Genomic DNA, 23820 nt, shown 5'->3' with positions numbered 1-23820 from the left:
AACCCCAAACAAGTAAGATTTCAGGCTACCAACCAATGAATATTCGTCCCATGATGTTACAAAGTGGTACATTTAAAACAAATAGAACATATTTTTACTCAACAATTAAGCTCTGGAATTCATTGCCAGAGGATCCAGTGAAAGTTGTAGCTGGGTTTAAAACAGGTCTGGCCAAGTTCCCAGAAGAAAAACCCATAAACCATTATTAAGGTGGACTTGGAGAAATCCACTGCTTATCACAGGGATAAGCAGCATGGGATCTATTTACCTTTTGGTATCCTGCCAGGTACTTGTGACCTGGATCGGCCACTGTTGGAAACAAGATACTGGGGGCTTGATGATGGACCTTTGGTCTGACCCAGTACGGCATATCTTATATTCCTATGAGACATGTTTACATGTATTTCATTTAAATATTTTTTTGAACCTGAAAAGCAGACCCGTTTGGATCACTGGAAGGAACATTAGCAGTCTGCCAGTACTTTAAACCAAGTACCGTAAATCCCTGGCACAAGCCACTACATCCAGCAAACAGTTTCAGACTCAGAGGCTGCAATGAAGTTGCAGACCAGCTGGATCTTCTGCTGGGCTGGTGAGATCCAGCTGTTTCTCTAAGGTCTCAAGTCTCCTCCTCTTAAAAAAAAAAAAAAAAAAAAGCTGAACTTTACAGCCATGTGTTTGGAAGTCACTAGGTCAAAGCTTAAACAAAGCAGATTGGGTTTATTTATTGCTTTAAAATTCCTCGCAAGACACTTTTACAAAGCTGGGGATTTTACATAAGGAGTAACTGATACAAATGGCAGAGCCGAACAGGAGAAATGAGAATATGACAGTGACAGAGGGGATTTAAGATAAATGGTGAGAAGAAAGGGTAAAGTGAGGGATTGCAAAGTACAGGAAATGAAGCATTTTAGGAGGGGATGGATGAAGAAATGGGAAGTGACCCGACAACCAGCATATACTCCATGCAAACTCCCCCCACAATAAAAGGACAACAATGAACAGATTGCTTTAAAGAGGCTTTTCCTGCTCACTAGCTGCACTTTAATTTTAAACAGATGGGAGCCTCTGAAACTTGATTAAAATGTAGGCTGTGCCCAAAGAGCTCGTGGGAAAGCAGCTCAAACCAAGATCCTCTCAAAAACAGGCCAACGCGATATGTGCGCGTAAAAAAACAGGAGCTCAATGGTTAAGCACCCGCTTTCCTAACGTGTGCCCAGCCGCGCTAAAAAAAAAAAAAAAAAAAAAAGAGGCGCTAGGGAAAATTGTGCATCCCTAGCGCCTCCTCGGCATTGGGTGAACAGGAGAGGTGGAAAAAACGGACGCTCAATATGAGCATCCGTTTTCTCCCACTCCCAGCACAACATGCATGGCCTGGACCGGTTAACCTTTGCATGTGTATTGGGCCCCCCAGAATTCCCCCCCCCTCCCCAAAGACTTAAAACATTTTTTTTTTTAATTTTACCTGAATCTGCTTTCTGTGGTCCCTCCTTAGTATTGAGACGATACTAATAGGAGGAATCATAGAAAGCTGGCATAAGATTTGCTGTGTTGCAATGGGCACATTGGCCACTCGGGGAAATTTTTTTTTTGAATAGCGGCTATTAGCGATAGCCTCATCTCCATGGATCTTACATGTGATGAGCGCTATTAGCTAGGCAGTGGTTTGGATGTGCTGATCCCTGTATTGCATCGGGGGTTATGGTCGCCTGTCCAAAACGCATGTCTGATTGCGTGTTAAGCCGTGCGCTAGCTGCAGCACACCGAATTGCATCAGCCTGAAATCGCTGACTGTTCAGCGCCCGCTTTCTGTGCCAAAATATTGCATTGGCCCCTTAGTGAAAAAAAAAAAAAAAACAAAACCCACCACCAGCTATCTTATGCCCCTGTTCAGTAAAGAATGGGGTAAGTTTGTCTCTGTGAGCCACTAACAGCAAAAGACAAATGTAATCATTTTCAGGTGTGTGTGGCGTCTTGGTTTCTCTTCTGTGATGCAGGCGAACTGTAAACTTCTGCAGCTGAGGAAGAAAGCGCCACACGCCGAGCCCACACAAAACTTCTGGTAAATCGCTAAGCAGTCTGGAGTCAGCCAACCGCTACCTGTTTGCTAACCACTAACTGCCTAATTCTCACTTTCAGTTAGCTTGTAAAGCAAATACAATAAAATAAGCATTGGCAAATTGTTAATTGGCAGCACTAGATACAGGCACAGCATTATACCCTGGTTCCTCCTCAACTGAATAAAAGCCCCTATCAAATACAACTGGATTGCCATTTTTATGCAAGCATATAAAAAAAATAAAACACCAAGGTACTCAGACCCCTAAGGCAACTGTGAGGGAACTAGAGGGAGTTCAACTGGTTTTTTTTTTGTGGCTACCCAGGAGCCAGCCTCTATTGGAGAGAGGGGAACATCCCCAAAGGACTTGTTGCCCAGGAGTCAAGAGGGCTCAACCAAGCCGAGGGCAAACCAAGACTCTGGGAATTAGAACCTCTCTGTCACAACTGCTGGAGATAGACAGCACCGGGATTGGACCAGGACCACACTTCCCTTACAAGCCCTGAGTGAGGTCATAAGAGATGCGCCTTCTGTCTCAGTCAGATGTGGAGGGGAAATCCCCTATGTAAAGACTGGTCTAGCAGGAAGATAAGGAAGTAGTAATATACAAGTGTAGGGGACATGTGAAATCTGTTAAGTACTGTATATCAACTGAAAAGGCCACTTTTAAATTTCCAAATACAAGTTTGGCAATAGCAGTAATAGTAGTAATGGGTTCCAGTATGTAATAAAAATCACTGAGCAAATCTTATCCACCTGTAGTCAAACAGATCACATAACTTGTGGCTCCAGAGTATGTAGAGCCACAAATTGTGTGATCTATGTTTCAGTCCCTGAACCTCACGTCACTCCTCAAACACCCATTATACAAAGGCCTCCTAAGGCTTAAGTATTGATTTTGTAAGAAGCAAAGCACTGAAATGCCCTACCAGTGGAGGTCATCACTGTTAACAGATTTGGGGTATGCGTGGGAAGGAAGTAGTAGGAAAAAGGTTGACATGGGGGAGAAGGGAGCTGGTGTTGAGTTGCATATTGAAGTTTATACGTACATCTCTACCCGTGATGGTAGAATCTCAGCTGGGCAGACTGGATAGGCCATTTTATTCTTTATCTGCCATTATTTACTATTTTACTACATAAAAATACACTACCTACGCAAACACAACTCACAAATGCTGAATACATGGGGGAAATGCCAAGTGATCCAAACCTATTAGCAAAAAATAAAGATATGGATACAAGTCTGGAAAAATCCCAGGAGCCATGTCAACTGGGATCTAAGATTCAGGAAAGCAAAAGATTGTTTTTTCTATTTTATCTAACAAGAAAAACACAAGAAAATAAAAGGAAAATATGTCCCTGCATTCTAAAAGGGTTTAACTAGCGCATACATTTTCTAAATATATTTCTACCAATGCCTGGATAATTAGAATCACAGGCCTAAGCTTAGACGCTACATTTTTCCTATTAGGATATGATAGCATGAACCAGACCGTCTAGTACACATCCTAAATGGATATACTAGTTAATGGTTACTACTCGCAGCCAAAATGGCACTAGTCAAACAACTAAAAGCTAAACAAAAAGGTCCTTTACTCATGACTAGATGGCTAAAAGCTGGACAATCCATGATGTAAAGAATCACAGCATCAATTAACAATCAACATTAACAGAATAAGTATATATGGTCCCCCTTTATGCAAACAATTACTATTTTGACTTCTGCAACTTCACAACAAACCTAACTACCAAGGAGAGTCTCTAATACTCAAACAGTACATATCATGGTTCTGCCTGCTATGGCACCTCCCCATCAGCAGAGGCCTCCAGTGAGCTCCACCCCTAGTTACCAGAGCCATCATCTCACTGGTCACCTGATCCAGCCTCTTGTACAGCCTCTGCTCTACAAGGGTTCCTCAGTGAGCTTAATCTCCAGCCTTGCCAAGTTCCTTGGCACCACACCCAAGCTCCAGACTCATTTAACCCTTCCTTGACAGATCCGCTTCATGAAATTACTCTTTGTTCTCTGACCAGGCCACTCTAGTCTTATACCTTGCTTTGTGGCCTCTGGGCCTTTGCTCTCTTGTTCTGTGTCCTGTGGCCTATTTAGGCCTTACAGCCTCTGGGCCTACTCTACTCTAGTATCCGGCTTTGTAGCCTTATCCGGGCCTCTCTATACTAGGGGCCTTCAGGTCTATAGCCTAGTGGCCTATGAACCTTCAGCCTTGCTGCCTTCTATGTTCTTTGTCTAGCCTGGTCCTGTCTGTCTGGTTTTGCTGTGCCCAGCCCTGTTCCTGGTTTTCACTCCCGTCTGTCAGTACTTTCTCTTGCCTCAGCCAATATCTAATTCCAGTTCCTGTTCCATATCCTGCCTTGCCTGTGTCTCTGCCAGTCCATGCTCAGTACTTTGCCTTGTCTCCGCCTGTACTCAGCCACAGTCCTTGTTCCGGGTCCAACTCCAGTATCCAGTCCAAGCCTTGCCTCACTCACCATGATGTACTGTCGCCATAGCCAAGACCTACTGGCCCCCAGAATCCAAGGGCTCAACCTTCGGGGGGGGGGGGGGGGGGGGGGGGGCTGGCTAGATGGAAGACCAGCCTATGGCTTGCCTTGCAGTTCTATACTAATCTTGAGGTGATGTACCCCAAGTCCAGCCCAGCCCCCCGTGACACAAAAGAAAGGGAGGATGAAATGACAATGAAAAAAAAGTGGCTTGTGATCTTCCTCCCTTCCCTGCCATCCCCTGCTTTTTTTCTCATCAGGAGATACATGACATTACTTTTATGTTGCACTGCCCCATGCCGGAACAGATACCAACCAACCCTGCTCCAGGAATGTATAAAACAAAGTAAAAGAGGTTTTCCCGCTCCCAGCTTAATAAAGGAGTACCACTGTAGCACGATGGACATAAGTGGATCAAACTTGTATAGATGTCATCTCCTGTAACTGTCTCTCAAATCTTTTGTAATGTTATTACAACCCAATAAGAATAATTTCTAAAAGTCAGCAAGCAATGCCATGAATACCTTTTATTAGAATCACTTAATGCATTCAGTTACTACTATTCAGAGTTATTCTCTCTTTTATGCAGTATCAGCGAGAACCCCAATAGCCGACAGGAAGATTGGGCAAAACCTTAAAAACTAATGGAAAATGTGACAAGCATCCATTACTTGAAGACAATCACAAGAAAACATCCTTCAAATTGTCAGTTTTTGTTAGTGAAAAACTCCTAATCATTCCATTCAGGAATATCCCAGCTGTCATCCAAAAAATTACCTGTCAGTGCCACATACAATAGATGGGAGAGTCAACATTACCCCACCACAGTTAAAGTAGCAGAAAGCCATGTTATTACTTACTGGAAAATGGATCATTAATGGATTAAATAGTGAACTTCATATTAACCAATTTCTCACTGTACTTGCCATTTAAATATAAACTAAATGTTGTAAATACAAAATACAAATAAACCAAGAGATTTACAGAAATGTTCATGCAATTGTACTCTCCTCATACAAAATATAAACCATTCCCCAAAAGATATCCTGTTTTCTTTCCTTTTATTATCCCCTGTGTTAACTTTCTGTGCTCCTGGGAGTGAGGCACTCTGTGGTTACACAAGATGCCATATACATACTACATTCCTAACCCGAAATCCATCTCTCTATACAATCTCAAATCAAACTATGTTGGTTTTCTGGCCTGTAGGTAAACATCAGCTGCACACAAGTTAGAAAAACCAGACTCCTTCCTTTTACTAGGAACTTATGACAGAATTGAACACTAGGGATGTGCATTTGTTTTGGACGAATTAGGCTATTTCAACGAAACTGCCTAATTTGTCCTGTTTCAGAAAAGCCGGACGAACAATTTTTCCGAAATTTCGGAAAAATTTGTTTTTCAGGTTAGCGCATGCTAACCTGAAATTTCAGGTTCCCAGAAAAAAAAAAAAAAGAGCCCAAACCATGGAAAATATGAAATTTCCCACGGTGGGCTGAAACCATCTTTGCACATCTCTCCAGAGATGAAACAACATCCCCTAAAAGAAGAGGTGACTCCTCATCTTCTTGTATCAGCCTAAGCAGAATGGAAAGTTTTATTTTACAACCTGATATACTGTACCTAAGGCAGCAGTGCCCAAATCTCCACAGGCAGGTGAACTTTCAGGATATATCTACAATAAATATGAAATGCTGAATCTGCATTCAGTGGAGACCCAGTACATGAAAACTGATCTCCTGCATACTCAGCGTAGATATCCTGAAACCCCAACTGGCTGTGGGGTCAATAGGGCAGGGTTTGAAAAACCTGCATCTAAGGAGCACTGTCTTGCTTCACTGGAGTTTAAAAAAATCCAATGCCCAGGTCCTCTCTCCAAAGTGATGCTGTTTTTAGTCTTGTGTTTCTGATCAAACTCCTTTTTCTATGAATCCAGCACTACTCGCCTCTTCCAAGAGGAAACCAGTGCCATTTCCATGTAAATTCCTCCCTGAAGTGAGAACAAGCAAAAGCTGCTGTCCTGCAGCTACTGAATTATTCTTTCCACGTCTCTAGGTGAACCACTTTTAGCAAAGCTAATTAGGGGTAGGCTTGGGTTTTTTTGTTTTTTTTCTGGAAGTTGGCAGCCATTCCACCCCATCATCCTTCCCCTGACCTCTGCATCCAGAATGCTCCTAGCAATCAGAATGAACCCGGAGCAGGAAATCCTTTGGTGTGGTCTCTCTCTACACACAGACTGTTCCAAAGGAGCATCCAGTCTGAGCCCAGATAGCTCTGCCGGTCAGTTTCCAGTAGAAATTACTTACAAAGCAGAGCAACACTTAGATCTTCCTTCACTCTCGGATGGGACTGCTCCATAGCAATGCACATGTGTCGAGAGCTGTGGGTTAAACCTAGCGCTGCACTGGAAAAGCCACGTTCACCCTGAAACAATTCCCAGTGCAATCAGGAGAAGGTAATGAATGGACTAAAATGAGCCTCTCCTCCATCTATAGAAAAATAGATCAAGAAAGAGAGGCTCGCAGATAACAGGGTGAGTCTACCAGAGCAGTGGCTGGATACACAGAGGCCTAGTTTTGGTGGCCTCTCCCATGAACCATGATAGGGAATTTCAAGTATGGCCACCAAGATTCATGTAAACCAGAAGATGGCCTCTCAAGCAAAGTGAATACTGCATTAAAATTATCAGGCACCTCCTGGACAGTGATTAATAATACATTGATCACCAAGTCAGAGAACCAAGTGAATTTCTGTCTGTACCACTCTGCTACATAATCCCAAAAGCTAGCGATAAAGGCAGCTCCACTACATAGATATGAGTGTACATTGCTAAGGAGGGAATCTGCCAATTTTGATACAGCACGATAGAAAAAAAAATAAATTGCCATTTTCAATTTATCCCACGACAATATAAATGCACACAAGAGTTGTAGGCTATCCCATTTCCAGTGCTGGATGAAATGTTAACACAGATGCAAATTTCCAAGGATGTAAATACTGTTTAAAAAGTTAATAGTTTAAACTATTTAAATGGCTAAATGATAAATATAAGAAATACCTGCAGCTGCAGGAATAAGGGTCCCTGCCCCCCATCACCATGCGCGCTCTCCGCCACCGCCAGTCCTGATGCAGCAAAGACAGCCCAGTCTGTCCCAACATGAGGAGCCACGCAGCATGTTAGGAAAGGGGAACCTGGAAGTCAGCCACAGGCAAACATGAGCCTGTCCCCAGATCCCCATAAACAGCACCAGAAATTTTTCAACAGTTAAGTGACTAAAAGGTAAGGTTTTACTTACCAGATTAATGTTTTATCTCCCTAGTTTCCATGCACAAGCCACGTCAGAAAGAGAAAAATGTAAAGAGTTCAGTAAAATCCAGGCTGATAATATTCTTATGAAAAAAAAAAAAAAAGCCCAAACACACTTCAGATCTTATACTTCATGAAGCCAAGATTTCAAATTCAGCTGTAAGTGTGTTCACAAGCCCTTTCTAAAGCCAACATATTCTGAAAGGCACTCAACAAAAGCCTTCAGGCTTAGGAATGGATATATAGTTTCCTGAAGTAAAATTTTTAGAAATGAATAAAAAAAAAAAGCCAAGTTATGACATCTGTGTAACAGTAATGACAGCTTTGATGTCAACTTCATAATTTATTACCTTATAAACACAGTAAAAAGGAAGGAATGCATTTTCCTCAGGAAGGAGATAAGGACATTTTAGAGGTCCATATTCAGACACAGCCCAGATAGCAAAGAGCCAGGCCGATTCTGTAAAGTGCGCTCGGCCGTGCCCCCACTGTTTTAACACCGGTTCAGCCGCGTGTTTGAGGGGTGTCTATTACTCCTTATACTGTAAGGGGTTTTAGCACCTCAAACGTGCGGCCAAACCCCCTGAAAGCTAACAGTGCTCATCACATGCATGTTAATGAGACTATTAGTCAGTCACCGGGGATTCAGAAAGTAAAATGTGAGATGTTAATTTATGAGCAGCCCGAAAAAGTGAGCAGAAAATACTGCTTTTCTGTATACCCTCCGACTTAATATGCTGGCGATATTAAGTCGGAGGAACCAAAAATGTAAAAAGTGCTGGCTGATCCAGTTAGGGGAACGGATGATCAATTTTACAGATTGCTGTCAGCAGGTTCGGAAAACCGACACATGTAAAAACTGAGCATCAGCTTCCTGAACCCGCTGACAGAGCCATCTCTCCTGGGCCAAGGAGGCGCTTAGGGGCACGTAATCGTCCCTAGTGCCTCCTTTTAGTGCAACCCCTCATTTAAATAAAGGAGCACGCGGCCCAGGAGAGGTGGCTGGACACGCGTTGGGAGTGTGGGCGCTGAACACGGAGCGCCCGTTCTCCCACAATCTTTACTGATTGGCCCGTTAGTCAGAAACTTATCTGGCTAACTTTGGAGGCATATTCAAATTGTGCAGCCACACGACTGAATATAGTTGGCTATCTTTAAAGTTAGCCGGCTAACTTTAGGACAATTCTTTGGGCCAACCAGACTTAGCCAGCTAACTCAACGCCTCCCAGTTACCCCCTCAGAACGCCCCTAACTTATAGGGTTATTTCTTTATTGTGCAATATCGGCCGTGTCACAGCAGTATTATTAAGATTAGGGGAAGGAGATGAATGTGGTCAGGGTTCTCTCGCGGTAGCGCTGTGGGACATAATGTTTTTCACATTATCGCCGGCAGCACTGCGGGAAATAAACTACTCCTTTTCCCGTGGCGCTATGGGAGCGACACTGTGCGGCGCAGCCAGCTGCCCGCTAGCACCCCCTCGCCCCATTTTTGTGACTCATCATTCTGCATAGCAAAATGATGAATCTAGTGGTTAGCCAGGTAAATTCTAGCCATTTACTTAACCTTAGCAAGCTTGAATTTAGCTAGATAAGTGCCCAAATTTTCATTTAGGCAGCTAACTACTGAGTTAGCTGGCTAAATACTTTTGAATATGGACCTCTTAACATACAAATTTGTAAAAATTTGTCTCACAAACACTGGGGAAAAAATCAAAATGGTCATGCTTACACACTCCTGTATGACTTTTATTCAGTAAAATCCCTAAGCCACAGATGCCAGAGGGCAGTGGATTACCACAAGCAGTTTCTGCATTAAACCATTTCCTGTCCAGTCAAGAGCGCATGCATTGTGCGAGCTTTACGAGTGTGAAATGGCATAGCTACCACACTTCACTCCTCTGTATTCTCTAGGTGCCAGCAAAGTTATAGGTTCTGCCTCAAAAGTCGTCTTTTTGCAAAGTGTTATGCCAACTGGAGACCGTGATAGTGCAAGCTACGTCTGCAGCTTCCAAACGTGAATGACTACTGTCCGCGAACTGGACTAAGACCACCAAACCCATTTCACAAAGGCCAGGAAACAGCCGTCACGTTATCCTTGGGCCTCGTTTTGAAATGCAGAGTCTGCTTTATTTCTAGACTGAAAAATGTTACGCAAAGTGGCCATATTCAGTGAATCCTCCTCCCAGTGATAAAAAGTGTGGTCACTTTGTAGGAGTTCTCAACTAAGTTGTACCCATTATATGGAATGCATGCAACTATAAAAACGACTTCTGTCCATTTGCATTTTTACCCAGCTTTATTGATTAAAAATCTGATCACTGCTCATCAGCCATAATAAGACTGTGCCACCCAAAACACATCCCATCTAGTTACAACTAGACTGTAAAATATACAAAGACAATTTGTCCTGTAGGATGGCCTGTACTGCCTTGCGACTAGTCAAGAGACGCAGAGTAACAAGCCTTCCGCATTAGAGGTAGGAGGCTGGACTTCAGGGTTAGTTTATGTCAGGAAACTGCCCATACCAGCGTTTCCCCAGAGATTTATCTGATTTTCAGCACAGCTGTGGCAACGGGTGCCCAACATATACAAATCTTTTGAGTAGAAAGTAGAAAGAGAATGGAGAAAGAACAAAAATGCAACCACACTAAATATATATCGGTGCCACTTAGCACAATATAAAAACATCAACAATACTAAAAAAAGAATTTCTTCTCCAAAAAAATCTCCAAATTTCATCACAACCCCAGAATGCTATTCTCAATAGTTCAAAAATTTACAAAAAGCACCCAAGATTCTGCATGCACCAAACATGGAAGTGATGACTTTGCTGAATTCTTCAACAAAAAATGCTCAACTAATTCAAACCAACGACAACCAAAACAAACTAAACACCAAGACAACCTCATCATGGTAAACTTTGATACCACCCCCACCATTGAAATTCAATCATAAAAAAAAAGAACCCCGCCAACCACCCAATAGACAACATCCCTATAAACAATTGAACCCACCATTTCTAAAACCATCACCAAGATCATCAATTGATCCCTGACTGAAGGTAATTACCTCAAATCCTCAATAATCAAACCAATTCTAAAAAAAGAACAACCTGGATCCTGAAATCCTTACAAACTACTGCCCTATTTCAAACCTATCATTCATAGCCAAGACCATCAAAAAAGTCGTACACTTCCAACTTGACAACTATCTTGAAACAAGCAACATCCTATCACCGACCCAATATGGATTCAGAAAAAAATCTAAATACAGAATCTCTCCTTCTCTTTAAATGACACAATACTAAGAGGCTTCGACAATGGAAAAAAATACCTACTCATTCTCCTTGACCTTTCAGCTGCTTTCGACACAGTAAACCACAAACTACTGTCTGAAATCGGATTAACTGACACCACCCTTCAATGGTTCTCTTCCTATCTGACAGAACCTACCAAGTATTAAATTAACAATAACCCATCCAAAAAAATTAACCTCAACACTGGAGTTCCCCCCACTCTATTTAACATATACCTTCTTCCCATCTGCCAACTACTGAAAGATAATGGAATCACCCACTTCATCTACGCTGACAACATTAAACTGTTAATTCCCATCCAAAACTCAATTGAAGACACCTACAAGGAAACCTCTACTCTACTTATCTCAATTAAAAATCTCCTAACCACTGAAACTCATAATCAACATTGACAAAACTGAAATTATCCTCATGGACAAAAAACCCAATCCAATTCCACCGCCCCTTCCTTTACTTAACAATCAAATGAAATCTATTCTCCCTGCCACCCACACCAGGAACCTAGGAATTATTGATAAAGAGTTTTCATTCAAAAACCACATATCAAACAAAACAAAAGAAGGATTTCACAGACTACTAACCCTAAGACATCTAAAACCGTTCCTCAAACCTTATGACTTCAGAACTGTCATACAGCTACTCATATTCTCTACCATTGACTACTGCAACTCCCTACTGATTGGAATACCATATTCAAACCTCTCCTGATTCTACAGAATTCAGCCATAATTCTGACTGGAACAAAGAGAAATGATCACATAACGCCCACATTAATTTTACTACACTAGCTTCCAATTAAAGCACGAATTGAACACAAATCCATGACCATCATACATAAAATTCTAAACGGCTTAAACATAACCCCCCAGATTCCCCAAAGAAACCTACACTCAAACACCCCCCCCCCCCCATCAGAGATGCTCATCTGACGACAACAACCAGGGAAAGAGCTTTCTCCATCGCCTCCCCTAAAATTTGGAACTCCCTCCCAAAAGAACTGAGAACCCAACATAGCCTCAAAACCTTCAAAAGAGACCTGAAAACATGGCTGTTTCGCAAAGTCTACACTGACTTTCATACTTCTTATCATCCTAACACCCAATCAAACCTTCAACCATAACCACAAAAATAAACTCATCTCCAACCAACCACAAACAAGCCCTTCATCTTTTCTTCACTGGTAATGTTTATCCTCTTTTTATATGCATCCTGTTATACCTGCAGCAGTCAAAAAAGCAAACAGAATGTTAGGAATTATTAGGAAGGGAATGGTTAATAAAACGGAAAATGTCATAATGCCTCTATATCGCTCCATGGTAAGACCACACCTTGAATACTGTGTACAATTCTGGTTGCCACATCTCAAAAAAAAAGATATAGTTGATATGGAGAAGGTGCAGAGAAGGGCAACCAAAATGATATAGGGGAGCAGTTCCATCCCCTTTGAGGAAAGGCTGAAGAGGTTAGGGCTGTTCAGCTTGGAGAGGAGACGGCTGAGGGGGGATACGATAGAGGTCTTTAAGATCATGAGAGGTCTTGAACGAGTAGATGTGACGCGGTTATTTACACTTTTGAATAATAGAAGGACTAGGGGGCATTCCATGAAGTTAGCAAGTAGCACATTTAAGACTAATCGGAGAAAATTATTTTTCACGCAACGCACAATAAAGCTCTGGAATTTGTTGCCAGAGGATGTGGTTAGTGCAGTTAGTGTAGCTGGGTTCAAAAAAGGTTTGGATAAGTTCTTGGAGGAGAAGTCCATTTAACGGCTATTAATCAAGTTTACTTGGGAAATAGCCACTGCTATTAATTGCATCAGTAGCATGGGATCTTCTTAGTGTTTGGGTAATTGCCAGGTTCTTGTGGCCTGGTTTGGCCTCTGTTGGAAACAGGATGCTGGGCTTGATGTACCCTTGGTCTGACCCAGCATGGCAATTTCTTATGTTCAGAAAATTACAACTTGAATCTTGTAAACCGTTATGATGGCTTCACCAAATGACGGTATATAAAACTCAACAAATAAATACATTCATATACATTGGGAAAAACCTGAACCCCAGACTGGGTTTGGCTGAGGTTCCGGAAGAGGACTGGCCCGTGAAGTGTCACAAAAAGGCGGAATACAAAATAAATATATCCAAAGCGTCCTACAGGCACGCTGAAAATAACCTGGAAGGCTCGACGGAGATGTGGCCTTAGCAGGGCAGCCAGCTGTCAAGACACACATGCTTGAGTCTTGCTTAACATAAACAGGAAGAGCCCTGCTCCAGCCTTTTTATCCATGCCTTCCACATGACTGGGCTTATCCAGCACAGAAGGCCTCCCCCCCTTTGCGGCTGGAACAAAAGGGCAGAATTAAGATTCCAATGAAATCACTCTGAAAGCTGAAAAGCATAAATTATATTGTCATAGGTTCAAACTACCATAAAATAAAAATATGTAATGCGCTCTGGCTAAATAAAGAGACGTTAGTTTATCATTCTATTCCGAGGCTTATTTATTTCACAGGGATTACACCAATTCCCCTCTATGAGCTACTGAAATACCTCTCAGACCGCAGACAGCAACACAGTAACGTAGTGAGCATCAGCAAATGAAGAGCAAAATGGTCCAGTCTGCCCAGGTGGGTAAGGAAGCCCCATCCAAGGCATAAAAGCTGGCGATGACCGGACTCCCCTGCCAAGCTTACTTTATTCATTCCTCCCTGTAGTACACAGAGGGCCCACTGAGGCCGTAGAGGCACAAAAACAGACCTCCCCTGCCTACCGGCATTATGAATCTTTTCCATTTTCTCCCACCTGGGTGTTTAAAGAGGAATGACAAATATGCGCATAATTTTTTTAAGCACAAAAAAAAAAAGTGTTGTCCGTGAAACGGAAGGCACATAATGTATAATATATTAAGCTCTAGCGAGAGAAAGATGGACTGTACGTGTCTCAGTGTGTTAGAGAAAGGGAGACTCTGCTTGTGTGTGTGTGGATGTGCATGAACAGGAGTGCAGGTGTGGCCACACTCCTGGGGCCTGGGGGAAGTGAAGGGGCATTGAAGCAGACCAAGCCAGACTGCTCCCCAATCGTGTGTGTGTGTGTGTGTGTGTGTGTGTGTGTGAGAGAGAGAGGCTGGCTGTGTGCGTGTGCAAGAGGGAGGCTGGAGGGAGTGTGAGAACAGGAGTGGTGGTGTTGCCACACTCTCCTTGAAACTGCCAGGGCTGGGAGAAGTGAAGGGGCACTGAAGCATACTCAGCCTGGCTTCTCCCAAATCCTGGTCTCTTTCAGATCCTGGGCTGGGCCCTGCCTCCCACCTACTCCCCCAACTGCCCCTCTCAACTTGGGACACCCTTTTTTTTTCTGTACCAATCAGCTCTAGACAGGGTGCAAAGCTCGCATGACATCCAGGTAGTTCAGCAAGGCACCCCCTCTTTTTTTTTATTTTTTTATATATCATAAAGATCTAATGTCCTTTTGCATCTCTAAGCACAAATTTAATAGCTGCAGATACAGAAACTAAACATTAATGTGCAGCATAAATTTAAAAAATGCATAAATAAAAAAAAATAGTTTCAATTATAAAAACTGTATCTATGTTACTGACTTACAATCCAAAATATTTTCTACAAAGACTGATTAAATATTATGCCAGGCACCACGGCCTGGCACGGAACCTCTGTATTAAAGGAAAATGTATTCATAAAAGCAGGGTCAGTGAGTATGGGCCTGCATGGAAGCAGTTTTACAAACAAATAAAAGTGAACCCAAGTAGATAAGGAAAAGGAGTCTGGTTAAGAAGGAATAATTCCAAAGAAGATAAAACACACAACAAATCCAGAGGACCACCAGCAGCTAAAACGGAACCCAGCGGAAAGTGATTCAGATATCATTGCGCTCTCATCATTGCTTAGAAATAAAGAAGCAGGACAGAAAGTGCCTGGTGCCTTGGCCTCAACTGGAAGCCCACAAGGCGAAGGATGAAACTGCTGGGTCCAGCAATAAGAAACAAATAAGTTAAGAACTTCACGTGCAGCAAACCATCTCATCATCCTGACTTCCTAGAACTCTATCACACTGCTGTATTCCTCTGTTGAAGCTTGCGAGAGAGAGGACAAGGACGTTTGAATACTTTGCATCCAAAGGAATGTCCCAAATGAAAGAGAAAGTTACTTCTTAATAGAGATAAGCAAAACTCTGACTTATGACCCAGAGGTTTTCCTTCTGTCACTATTACAGCTGCATGTTAGACTTGTAACCTAATACAGCAATCCATTAAATCCCATGTACACAGGGTAAATGGGGGGGTGGATGAGATCATGACCCCCACAATCCTGAAGCTGTTCAGGGGTAAATTCTGTGGCAAGTTAGAAAACTGTTTGGCAATTATGTAGCATATTTGCACTAAAGGATGTGCATTTAATTTGTTTAAAAAAAAAAAAAAAAAGAGTGGAAAACCCAACAAAAACACCTACATTTCAAAAAGGAAAAAAAAATCCTTCCAAAACTCAGGTTTGTCTACTTCCCAAAGCAAAAAAACAAACAAAAACAGACCACAATGAAACAAAATTCAGCCAGAAACCTTACCTCACCCCAAAATGAAAGTTTTTGACCTGAATTTCCCTAATGTGCATCATTTGCATTTTACATAATATTAAGCTTTTAGTTTATAAAAAGTCATTTTCCAATTTTGTTTGTGTGCCTGTAGAATGTTTTACTTTTTTGACCAAGGCACAGGAAGGGGAATCTCAGGGATGGGGTGAGAAAGAGCAAGAGGATATACTATGGACTATGAAAGGACCAGGAGGGAGAGGGAGTAGAGGAAGAGAGGACCAGACATGGGGGGGAAGGAGGAGAAAGAGGGATGTTCTGGGATCAGGTTTGGGAAAAGAATCTATAATCTAAAGAAGGGAAGATCCTGATTGGAGAGGGGAGATATCATAAGAACATAAGAAATTGCCATGCTGGGTCAGACCAAGGGTCCATCAAGCCCAGCATCCTGTTTTCAACAGAGGCCAAACCAGGCCACAAGAACCTGGCAAATACCCAAAAACTAAGAAGATCCCGTGCTACTGATGCAATTAATAGCAGTGGCTATTCCCTAAGTAAAATTGATTAATAGCCATTAATGGACTTCTCCTCCAAGAACTTATCCAAACCTTTTTTGAACCCAGCTACACTAACTGCACTAACCACATCCTCTGGCAACAAATTCCAGAGCTTTATTGTGCGTTGAGTGAAAAAGAATTTTCTCCGATTAGTCCTAAATGTGCTACTTGCTAACTTCATGGAGTGCCCCCTAGTCCTTCTATTATTTGAAAGTGAAAATAACTGAGTCACATCTGCTCGTTCAAGACCTCTCATGATCTTAAAGACCTCTATTATATCCCCCCTCAGCCGTCTCCTCTCCCAAGCTGAACAGCCCTAACCTTTTCAGCCTTTCCTCATAGGGAAGCTGTTCCATCCCCTCTATCATTCTGGTTGACCTTCTCTGTACCTTCTCCATCGCAACTATATCTTTTCTGAGATGTGGCGACCAGAATTGTACACAGTATTCAAGGTGCGGTCTCACCATAGAGCGATACAGAGGCATTATGACATTTTCCGTTCTATTAACCATTCCCTTCCTAATAATTCCTAACATTCTGTTTGCTTTTTTGACTGCTGCAGCACACTGAGCTGATGATTTTAAAGTATTATCCACTATGATGCCTAGATCTTTTTCCTGGGTGGTAGCTCCTAATATGGAACCTAACATCGTGTAACTACAGCAATGGTTATTTTTCCCTATATGCAACACCTTCCACTTGTCCACATTAAATTTCATCTGCCATTTGGATGCCCAATCTTCAGGTCTTGCAAGGTCCTCCTGCAATGTATCACAGTCTGCTTGTGATTTAACTACTCTGAATAATTTTGTATCATCTGCAAATTTGATAACATCACTCATCTTATTCCTTTCCAGATCATTTATATATATATATTGAAAAGCACCGGTCCAAGTACAGATCCCTGAGGCACTCCACTGTTTACCCTTTTCCACTGAGAAAATTGACCATTTAATCCTACTCTCTGTTTCCTGTCTTTTAACCAGTTTGTAGTCCCTCCCCTTGCTCCATTCCTGCTCTCCTCAAATTCCTCCCCCCCCCCCGGCCCCTTCTTCTCCCCTTCCCTGGTCATCTTGCCAATTTCCTCTCTCTCACACACAGATACACACACTGATCCCCTTTAGCTCGTAACATCCCTGGCTCTGATGTCCTTTTGCTCCTATCCTCACCCACACTTGATCAGGCTGTCCTCTGCTACTGGGAAGGAAAGTCACGCTTTGAACTGCACAGAATACCAGAATTGCTGCATTAAGTTCAGGCACTGGTGGCAGAAGAGGATGTGACCCCGGGCACCAGCGTTTTCTTCTTCCTCCTCCTGCCAGTCAGGATAAGCAAGAAAGATTGGAAGGGTGGGAGAGAAAGGAAGGAGATGCCAAGTGTTTGGCCAGCAGCCTGCCCACTCCAGTTCCCCATGATTCAGCAGTGAACTTCCAATTCCATGGCAAGGACTGGATTTTGTGGTCCATGCTGTGGCCTTGCAAGACAACAGAGGCCCTGGATAGGATTAACCAAACTGAAGCAGATAAGAGATCCCCCCCCCCCCCCCAAAGACCAAGCCAGCTCAGGCCACTTCCTTTAGTCAGCGGTAGGGCCTCTAGGGCAGAGTCACAGGGTTGAGGGTTCAATTGCCAAGGTCTCTTTTTGGAAAATGGGCTGTAGCACTTCAGAATGCTCCAGCGAGTTCTCTCACTCCACCTTCAGGGAAAACCTGCAGTTCTAGGTAAACTTTAGTATTTGGAGTTTTTCAGCCCTTCTCTAGTTTTATATTTAAAACAAAAAAATAAAAACAATTTTCTCCTTTTGGGGGGTGATCAAATGCTGTACTTTAAGGCATGTGTAGTTAACACCAGTCCTTATATACAATGGAAGCAATGCATGCAAATATATGTCAATTATACTCATGAGGGACCCGTTTGTAGCACTCAAGGATTGGAGTTGCCTACCACTTACGCCAATTGAAGGCAATTCGAACTTGACTGGCACTTGAGTTGGTCATCTTGAATGGTCTTTACAAATAACCGTTCCTGAGCTACACCTGTTCCTTAGCAGTCAGTGGCGTAAATTTCACGCAGGGCCCATAAAGAAGGGGGTCCACTTGCGGCATCTGAGGAGGCCCTTTCCAGAAGTGTCACTTGGTGGCCCTTAAATCTGAACTTATACCACTGCTAACTCACACTGCAGAACTTGTCAAGGTAATGGGATGGTATTTGATCGAAAAATAAGTGTGCTAATTTTGCTGGGGGGAAAAAAAGTCACAATACAGATTATGACTTTTAGACCAGTTGCTGAAAAGTTATCAATGCCAACCAGAGGCCTTATGTCCTGAAAACTAGAAGAACAATGAATTGGCCCATATGGAAGCCAAAAGGCTCTGTCAGTTTGGCCCTAGCTCATAATGTCAAGGCCTCTAATCTCTTTCCTCACCTGATTAGGGTTTATTCTGCCAACAAGGGTTCTTTTACCTTTCTTCTCTCCTCCCATTATTCAAGAGCTCTTCCTCCCAAGACTAATTTTTTTTTGAGAGAGAGACTGCATGCTTCTTACATGGCTACCTCACCAAGGCAGTGTAGACCAGCAGTGGCTGGCATCCCAGCCAAAAGCTTACATTTCTAACCCTGACTATAGAACTTAAAGTATTATACAAGAAAAGGTCAAAAGACAATTTATGTAAAACTAAGAAGCAAATGCTCAGAATAAAAAAAGGTGGTTTCCTGTTTAGAGAGGGGTGAAAAGCTGTTATTTAAATGAATCCTGCTCTAGCTTAACCAGAAAATGGCTCCCTGCTGCTTCTGGGAGCCTCCATTTCCTAAGTAATGTCAGCAGGTCTTCCACAGTGCCCAGGCCCTCCTGACATCACCACTGTATCTCTGCAGCTCAAAATGGAGGCTCCCAGGATTAGGATGCCCTCTTGCAAGGCATCCTGGTTAGCCTCCTGGGCAGAGTTTTCTAGCTAGCTAATGAGCTGCATTGAAATCTGCAAACAGTTATAAGCTATTTTTTTTTTTTTTGTATTTGTTAAAATGACAAGAAAGCATTTACCCCCCTCCCCCCATTTCCTGTTCTCAATTAGGATGCCCATATCAATTTCCATAAGAGACTGTGAGATGTATCAAAGTTCCTTTTCATACAAAGCATGATAAAAATATTTGTATAACTTTTCAAAGCAAAAGGAAAAAAAAAAGTATGAAATTGTGGTGACTTGCCAGTGAAACAGTTTAAAAAAAAAAAAGATGCAAGTCATGCTAAATATGAACCAGCACATGCTCTTCAGTTTTACTCTGCCAGACCTTTTCAAAAGAACGTGCTAAGCGCAGGCGTTCACACAAGGGTCATGCCTGCCTTTTCTGTGAAAAGAATTAAATAAAAAGCAGAAGAGGTAAAACAAAAACAAAAGGAAACCATACAAACCAATGCAAGTTCTAGCAAACCATACTGGACCTGCAGAAACTGGAATCCTTATTGGCTATGACACTTTAAGAAACAACAAATACAAGATTTACTTTTCAGAGCACACAGATCGTCCTCTGTGCTCTGCAAAGCTCATGCACTTAAAAAAAAACCCAAAAAAACCAAAGCGTGCATCACAACCTGCTAGCACTCCGCATTCCAAAGCAATAAATCCCAACATTTCCCGGTGCTGCACTCATGCCTCAGCTATCCGAGCGGCACATTAGAAGCGCTCTCTCTCTCTCTCTCTCTTTCCGGTGCTGGGCGGTGAGTCAGACTTGGGCACACGGGGCTTTCACGCACGCTGCCTGGGAGAAAGAGATGCGCTAAGTGCTATTATTTGCTGAGCCCGTGAGAAAGCTTCCTGCTTGACTTTACCTCCCGGTGCCACACGATCGCAAGCAGTTTCTCCAGCAGCTGAAAGGTTGAAGCTGAACAGCCACCCAAAGAAATATCTCGCCCACACCGCAGAGATTAACAACTGAAATTGCATGAAAGAAGACCAGACTCACCCAAACAGCTGAACAACTAGGTCCTCTCGAGCGTGTGTGTGTGTGTAAGGAGAGAGAGAGAGCTAGGCCCGGCCCACCAGCAGGTCACATGGTGGAGAGTGTTTAGTCAATGATCAAAGAGGCTTTGTGACTCTGTGAATAATGAGGATCCCACAGTACCCGAGAGGTAGGCAGCTGCTCCCATGGGGGCGAATCTTAAAAGATAAATGACGGCCCGCATGGTACCAGCACTGTGGAAAAGGAAGAGCCAAGGGGGCGCTATTTTTTTTTTTTTAATCTTTTTCTTCCTTTCCTCCTGCCTGCCAAAAACAAAAAAAAAAACCTACCTCTAGAATGAGAAAGCTTGACCAAAGTGCCTTGCCTGCCCCGTGTTAGGTCTACTCAGAGGCATACAAAAAAAATATAATCACCTTCCAGAAGGGTAAGTCTGTACTAGCCAAAAAGAGGATGGTGGCATCCTGTTATATAAAAGGCACAGATTCGTGGAAACAAAGCCGAGCCTTTGTATTTAAAACGAGAGCTCTTAGAGTTTAAAAGACACACATCAGCAGAACAAATAATTTAATTTAATTAGGCCTCTCCTAGGAGGGAGCCCCCAGACAGGAAGCTGGTTTTAAAGCCTTAATCCCCCTGCAAGGGAAAAAAAAAAAACCCTCTAAGAAATGTGTATTAGGCAACAAGAGAAAAAAAAATCTATGAAAAGAAAACCTGGAAAATAGCTTGGGCTGCGCTGATACCTTCAGGAAGCAACGATAAGGAAAGCGAAAAGATGGACATTTTTAAGACTACTTCGTTCCTAAAAGCTTGGCTCTTTAAGTATTCCTTCGTGAGCCTTATTAGGGGATTATTCCTACCCAAAACACTTTGTTGGTTTTCTTTCAACTAGTTTTATTTGTTAAGGGGCTAATGTAGTATTTCTTGTTTCCGTTAGGAGGAAAAATCTGCAATAAAATACTAAGCGATAGACTAGGATGTTACGTTATAGTGACACTTTATTGTTTTACTAGCCTTACTGAGTTCTGTTTTTGGGGTTTTTTTTTTTTTTGCTTTTTGCTTTTTGCAGATCCCAAGTCTGGCAACAATAAATTTGAAGTAACATTTGAATTCACAGATCTTGTACATGCAGCCCTCCTCTCCCTCTTCTGCACGGTTCCTTCCCAATGACCTCACCCCTGTAACCCGAAGAATGAGTGAGGGGCTTCCCAAGCAACAGAGCAGGTCAAATATGGAGTTTCTTGATCAAGAATTATATCTTGATCCATATTGAAAGACAGTAACATCTTATAAGACACTACACAATATTATGTAAATTATTAATGTAAATAATTCATCTTTACTACTCAACTATCTTATTCTAATTCTCTCCCCAGTTTTATGACCCTGTTGTAATGTAACTTTTATTTTATTTTATTTCTTTGCACTTGGTTATGTTCTGTTTTTGTGCACACCCTCTTGTTATTTGTAAACCGGCATGATGGGGTTCCTAATCTCGAATGCCGGTATAGAAAAATCTATAAATAAAAATAAAAATAAATAAATCTTTTTGTGAAATTTGCCTCACTCCTCGGATACGCTTCCTGGATACTTTTTTTTTCTTTTCTTTTAACGAGGTTCTGACAGCATCTACAGTATTGAGAAAAGAGAATGCCTGGGTAAGGGGACCGGTAGAGGCAATCACGTTTCTCCTACAAAGCTCCTGTTCCTATTGATATTTAAATGTACTAATGGAGCTCAGAGCCAACATACCTGGTGCTTCTTATAGATGTGCTGTGTAGGATACCCTGCCTGTTCTCAAGATTCAGTCCCATCACTTCCTTCCTCCACCCCTCCTGTGAACCTCTAATTCCACTCTCTCCAGGACTCCAGCAGCAGCAGCTCCAGAGAATTTTGAATTGGGGGGGGGGGGGGAGGGGGGATAGTGAATTTCAGGATGAGCAAATGCCAAGTAGTTTTCCCATCCAGTCAATCAAACTGGTCCAGCCAGACTAGGGGGGGGGGGGGAACTCACTGGAGCCACCTCTGAGTCTCCCTCCCTCCCTCACCACACCTGGAATTGGCAGTCCACGGGGTGGGCAGGCAGGCACTCCGCCACCCTATGCATAGGTCTAGGAGGCCTGTGCATAAATTCATTGTCTACTGTCATGAGTGAATGAAAAGATTCTTTCATGTTTGACACATTTGTACTTGTTAAAAGACAGTTGAATTATGAACTTTTATTTTGAGATGCACAAATGCAGAGTAGCCAGGGCTGAAGCCTTGATGACTGGCATTTCTCACAAGGTTCAGATTGTGCCAATTCAGCCTCCCTCTCTCCCTGTATCTGTGTGCATATGTAACTCCATCCCAGTGTGCCTACCCTGCACGTGCGGGGCCATAAAAGAATGTGTATCTCTTCCAGGTTGGAGCCATTCGCCGGCAAGGTCTTGTACATTCTCCCTTATTCCCTGAGCCGGATCCTTTGGGGGTGGAGGGAAGATGTTCTACCAAGGCCCAATGTGACAGGGGTGACCTCTTTACACATTCTTGTTTGTGCTCTCTGTCCCCCTGGGGAGGCATTCTCTTTTCTCAATATTGTAGATGCTGTGAGCACCAGAAATAAGAGACAGGAGACTCTGGTTGAGTGTCCAAATCAATATCTTTATTGATGGGTAAAGTTTAAATGAATTCCTTTATCTCCATAGGTGACGGTAACAGTTCCATCTGTGCAAGGAAACACTCACCATCCAGGGCTTGAATTAATGAGATTCCCAGGTGGTTAGTGATTTCCTTGCTGGGTCGGAAAAACCCCTCCCAACTGGCCAAAATAATGTTTACTCAGTCTCTGCAAAGGATTCCCAATTATCTCTTTTTCCCTGGGCAAAGACTCCAAAGAGAGGTCCTCAGATGTACTCAGTTTTAGCATTACTCATAGATTTCCTTGGTCCTCCTTGACCTCACTCACCTTCACAGATCCCAAGTTGGAAATATATCCTGGAACACAGGAAGCTTTCGATGGTGACCAAAATGATAAAGGGCATGGAATGGCTCCTCTATGAGGAAAGGCTAAAGAAGTTAGGGCTGTTCAGCTTGGAGAAGAGACGGCTGAGGGGGGGATATGATAGAGGTCTACAAAATCATGAAAGGACTTAAACTGGTAAATGTGAAACAGTTATTTACTTTTGCAGATAATACAAGCACTAGGGGGGTACTCCATGAAGTTAGCAAGTAGCACATATAAAACAAATCAGAGCAAATACTTTTTCACTCAATGCACAATTAAACACTGGAATTTGTTGCCAGAGGATGTGGCTAAGGCAGCCTGTGTAGCTGGATTTAAAAAGGTTTGGATAAGTTCCTGGAGGAGAAGTCCATAAACTGCTGTTAATCAATAGGGAATGGCCAATGTTTGAGACAGGATGCTGGGCTTGATGGACCCTTGCTCTGACCCTGTATGGCAATCTTATGTTTTTAATGTGCTTTATATTCTTTGCCAGGGTAGGAAGAAGAGGCAGCAAAACTCTCCCTTCCAGATCTTCTAATAAGCAGGCCCATACAGTAAACTGCTCGGGAGAGCATGCAAAAAAAAAGTGTGCGTCTCAGATACTA

At 42.7% G+C, this 23820-nt stretch overlaps 1 protein-coding gene across 6 annotated transcripts in view; it reads right to left on the bottom strand.

Annotated features, from left to right (window-relative positions):
- SEPTIN9 (septin 9) overlaps positions 1 to 23820 on the bottom strand; it is a 612883-nt gene that overhangs the window by 144826 nt on the left and 444237 nt on the right. The window contains exon 1 of one of the 6 annotated variants that reach the window (XM_029600386.1): positions 20236 to 20375. The exons of 3 other annotated variants lie outside the window; for them this stretch is intronic. Coding sequence is in view for 1 of the 3 variants with exons in the window: in XM_029600384.1 (XP_029456244.1) it covers positions 19865 to 19904 (40 nt within the window). In the remaining 2 variants the exon portion in view is untranslated. Of the gene's footprint in view, positions 1 to 19864; positions 19995 to 20101; positions 20204 to 20235; positions 20376 to 23820 lie in introns of those variants that run through there. 2 more of the 6 variants (XM_029600387.1, XM_029600384.1) reach the window with 2 other exon arrangements.

The sequence above is a fragment of the Rhinatrema bivittatum genome, chromosome 4 (genome assembly GCF_901001135.1).
Source record: "Rhinatrema bivittatum chromosome 4, aRhiBiv1.1, whole genome shotgun sequence".
Lineage (NCBI taxonomy): Eukaryota > Metazoa > Chordata > Amphibia > Gymnophiona > Rhinatrematidae > Rhinatrema > Rhinatrema bivittatum.
Note: the sequence above shows the minus strand (reverse complement) of the source record. Positions and strands in the feature narration are given on the sequence as shown.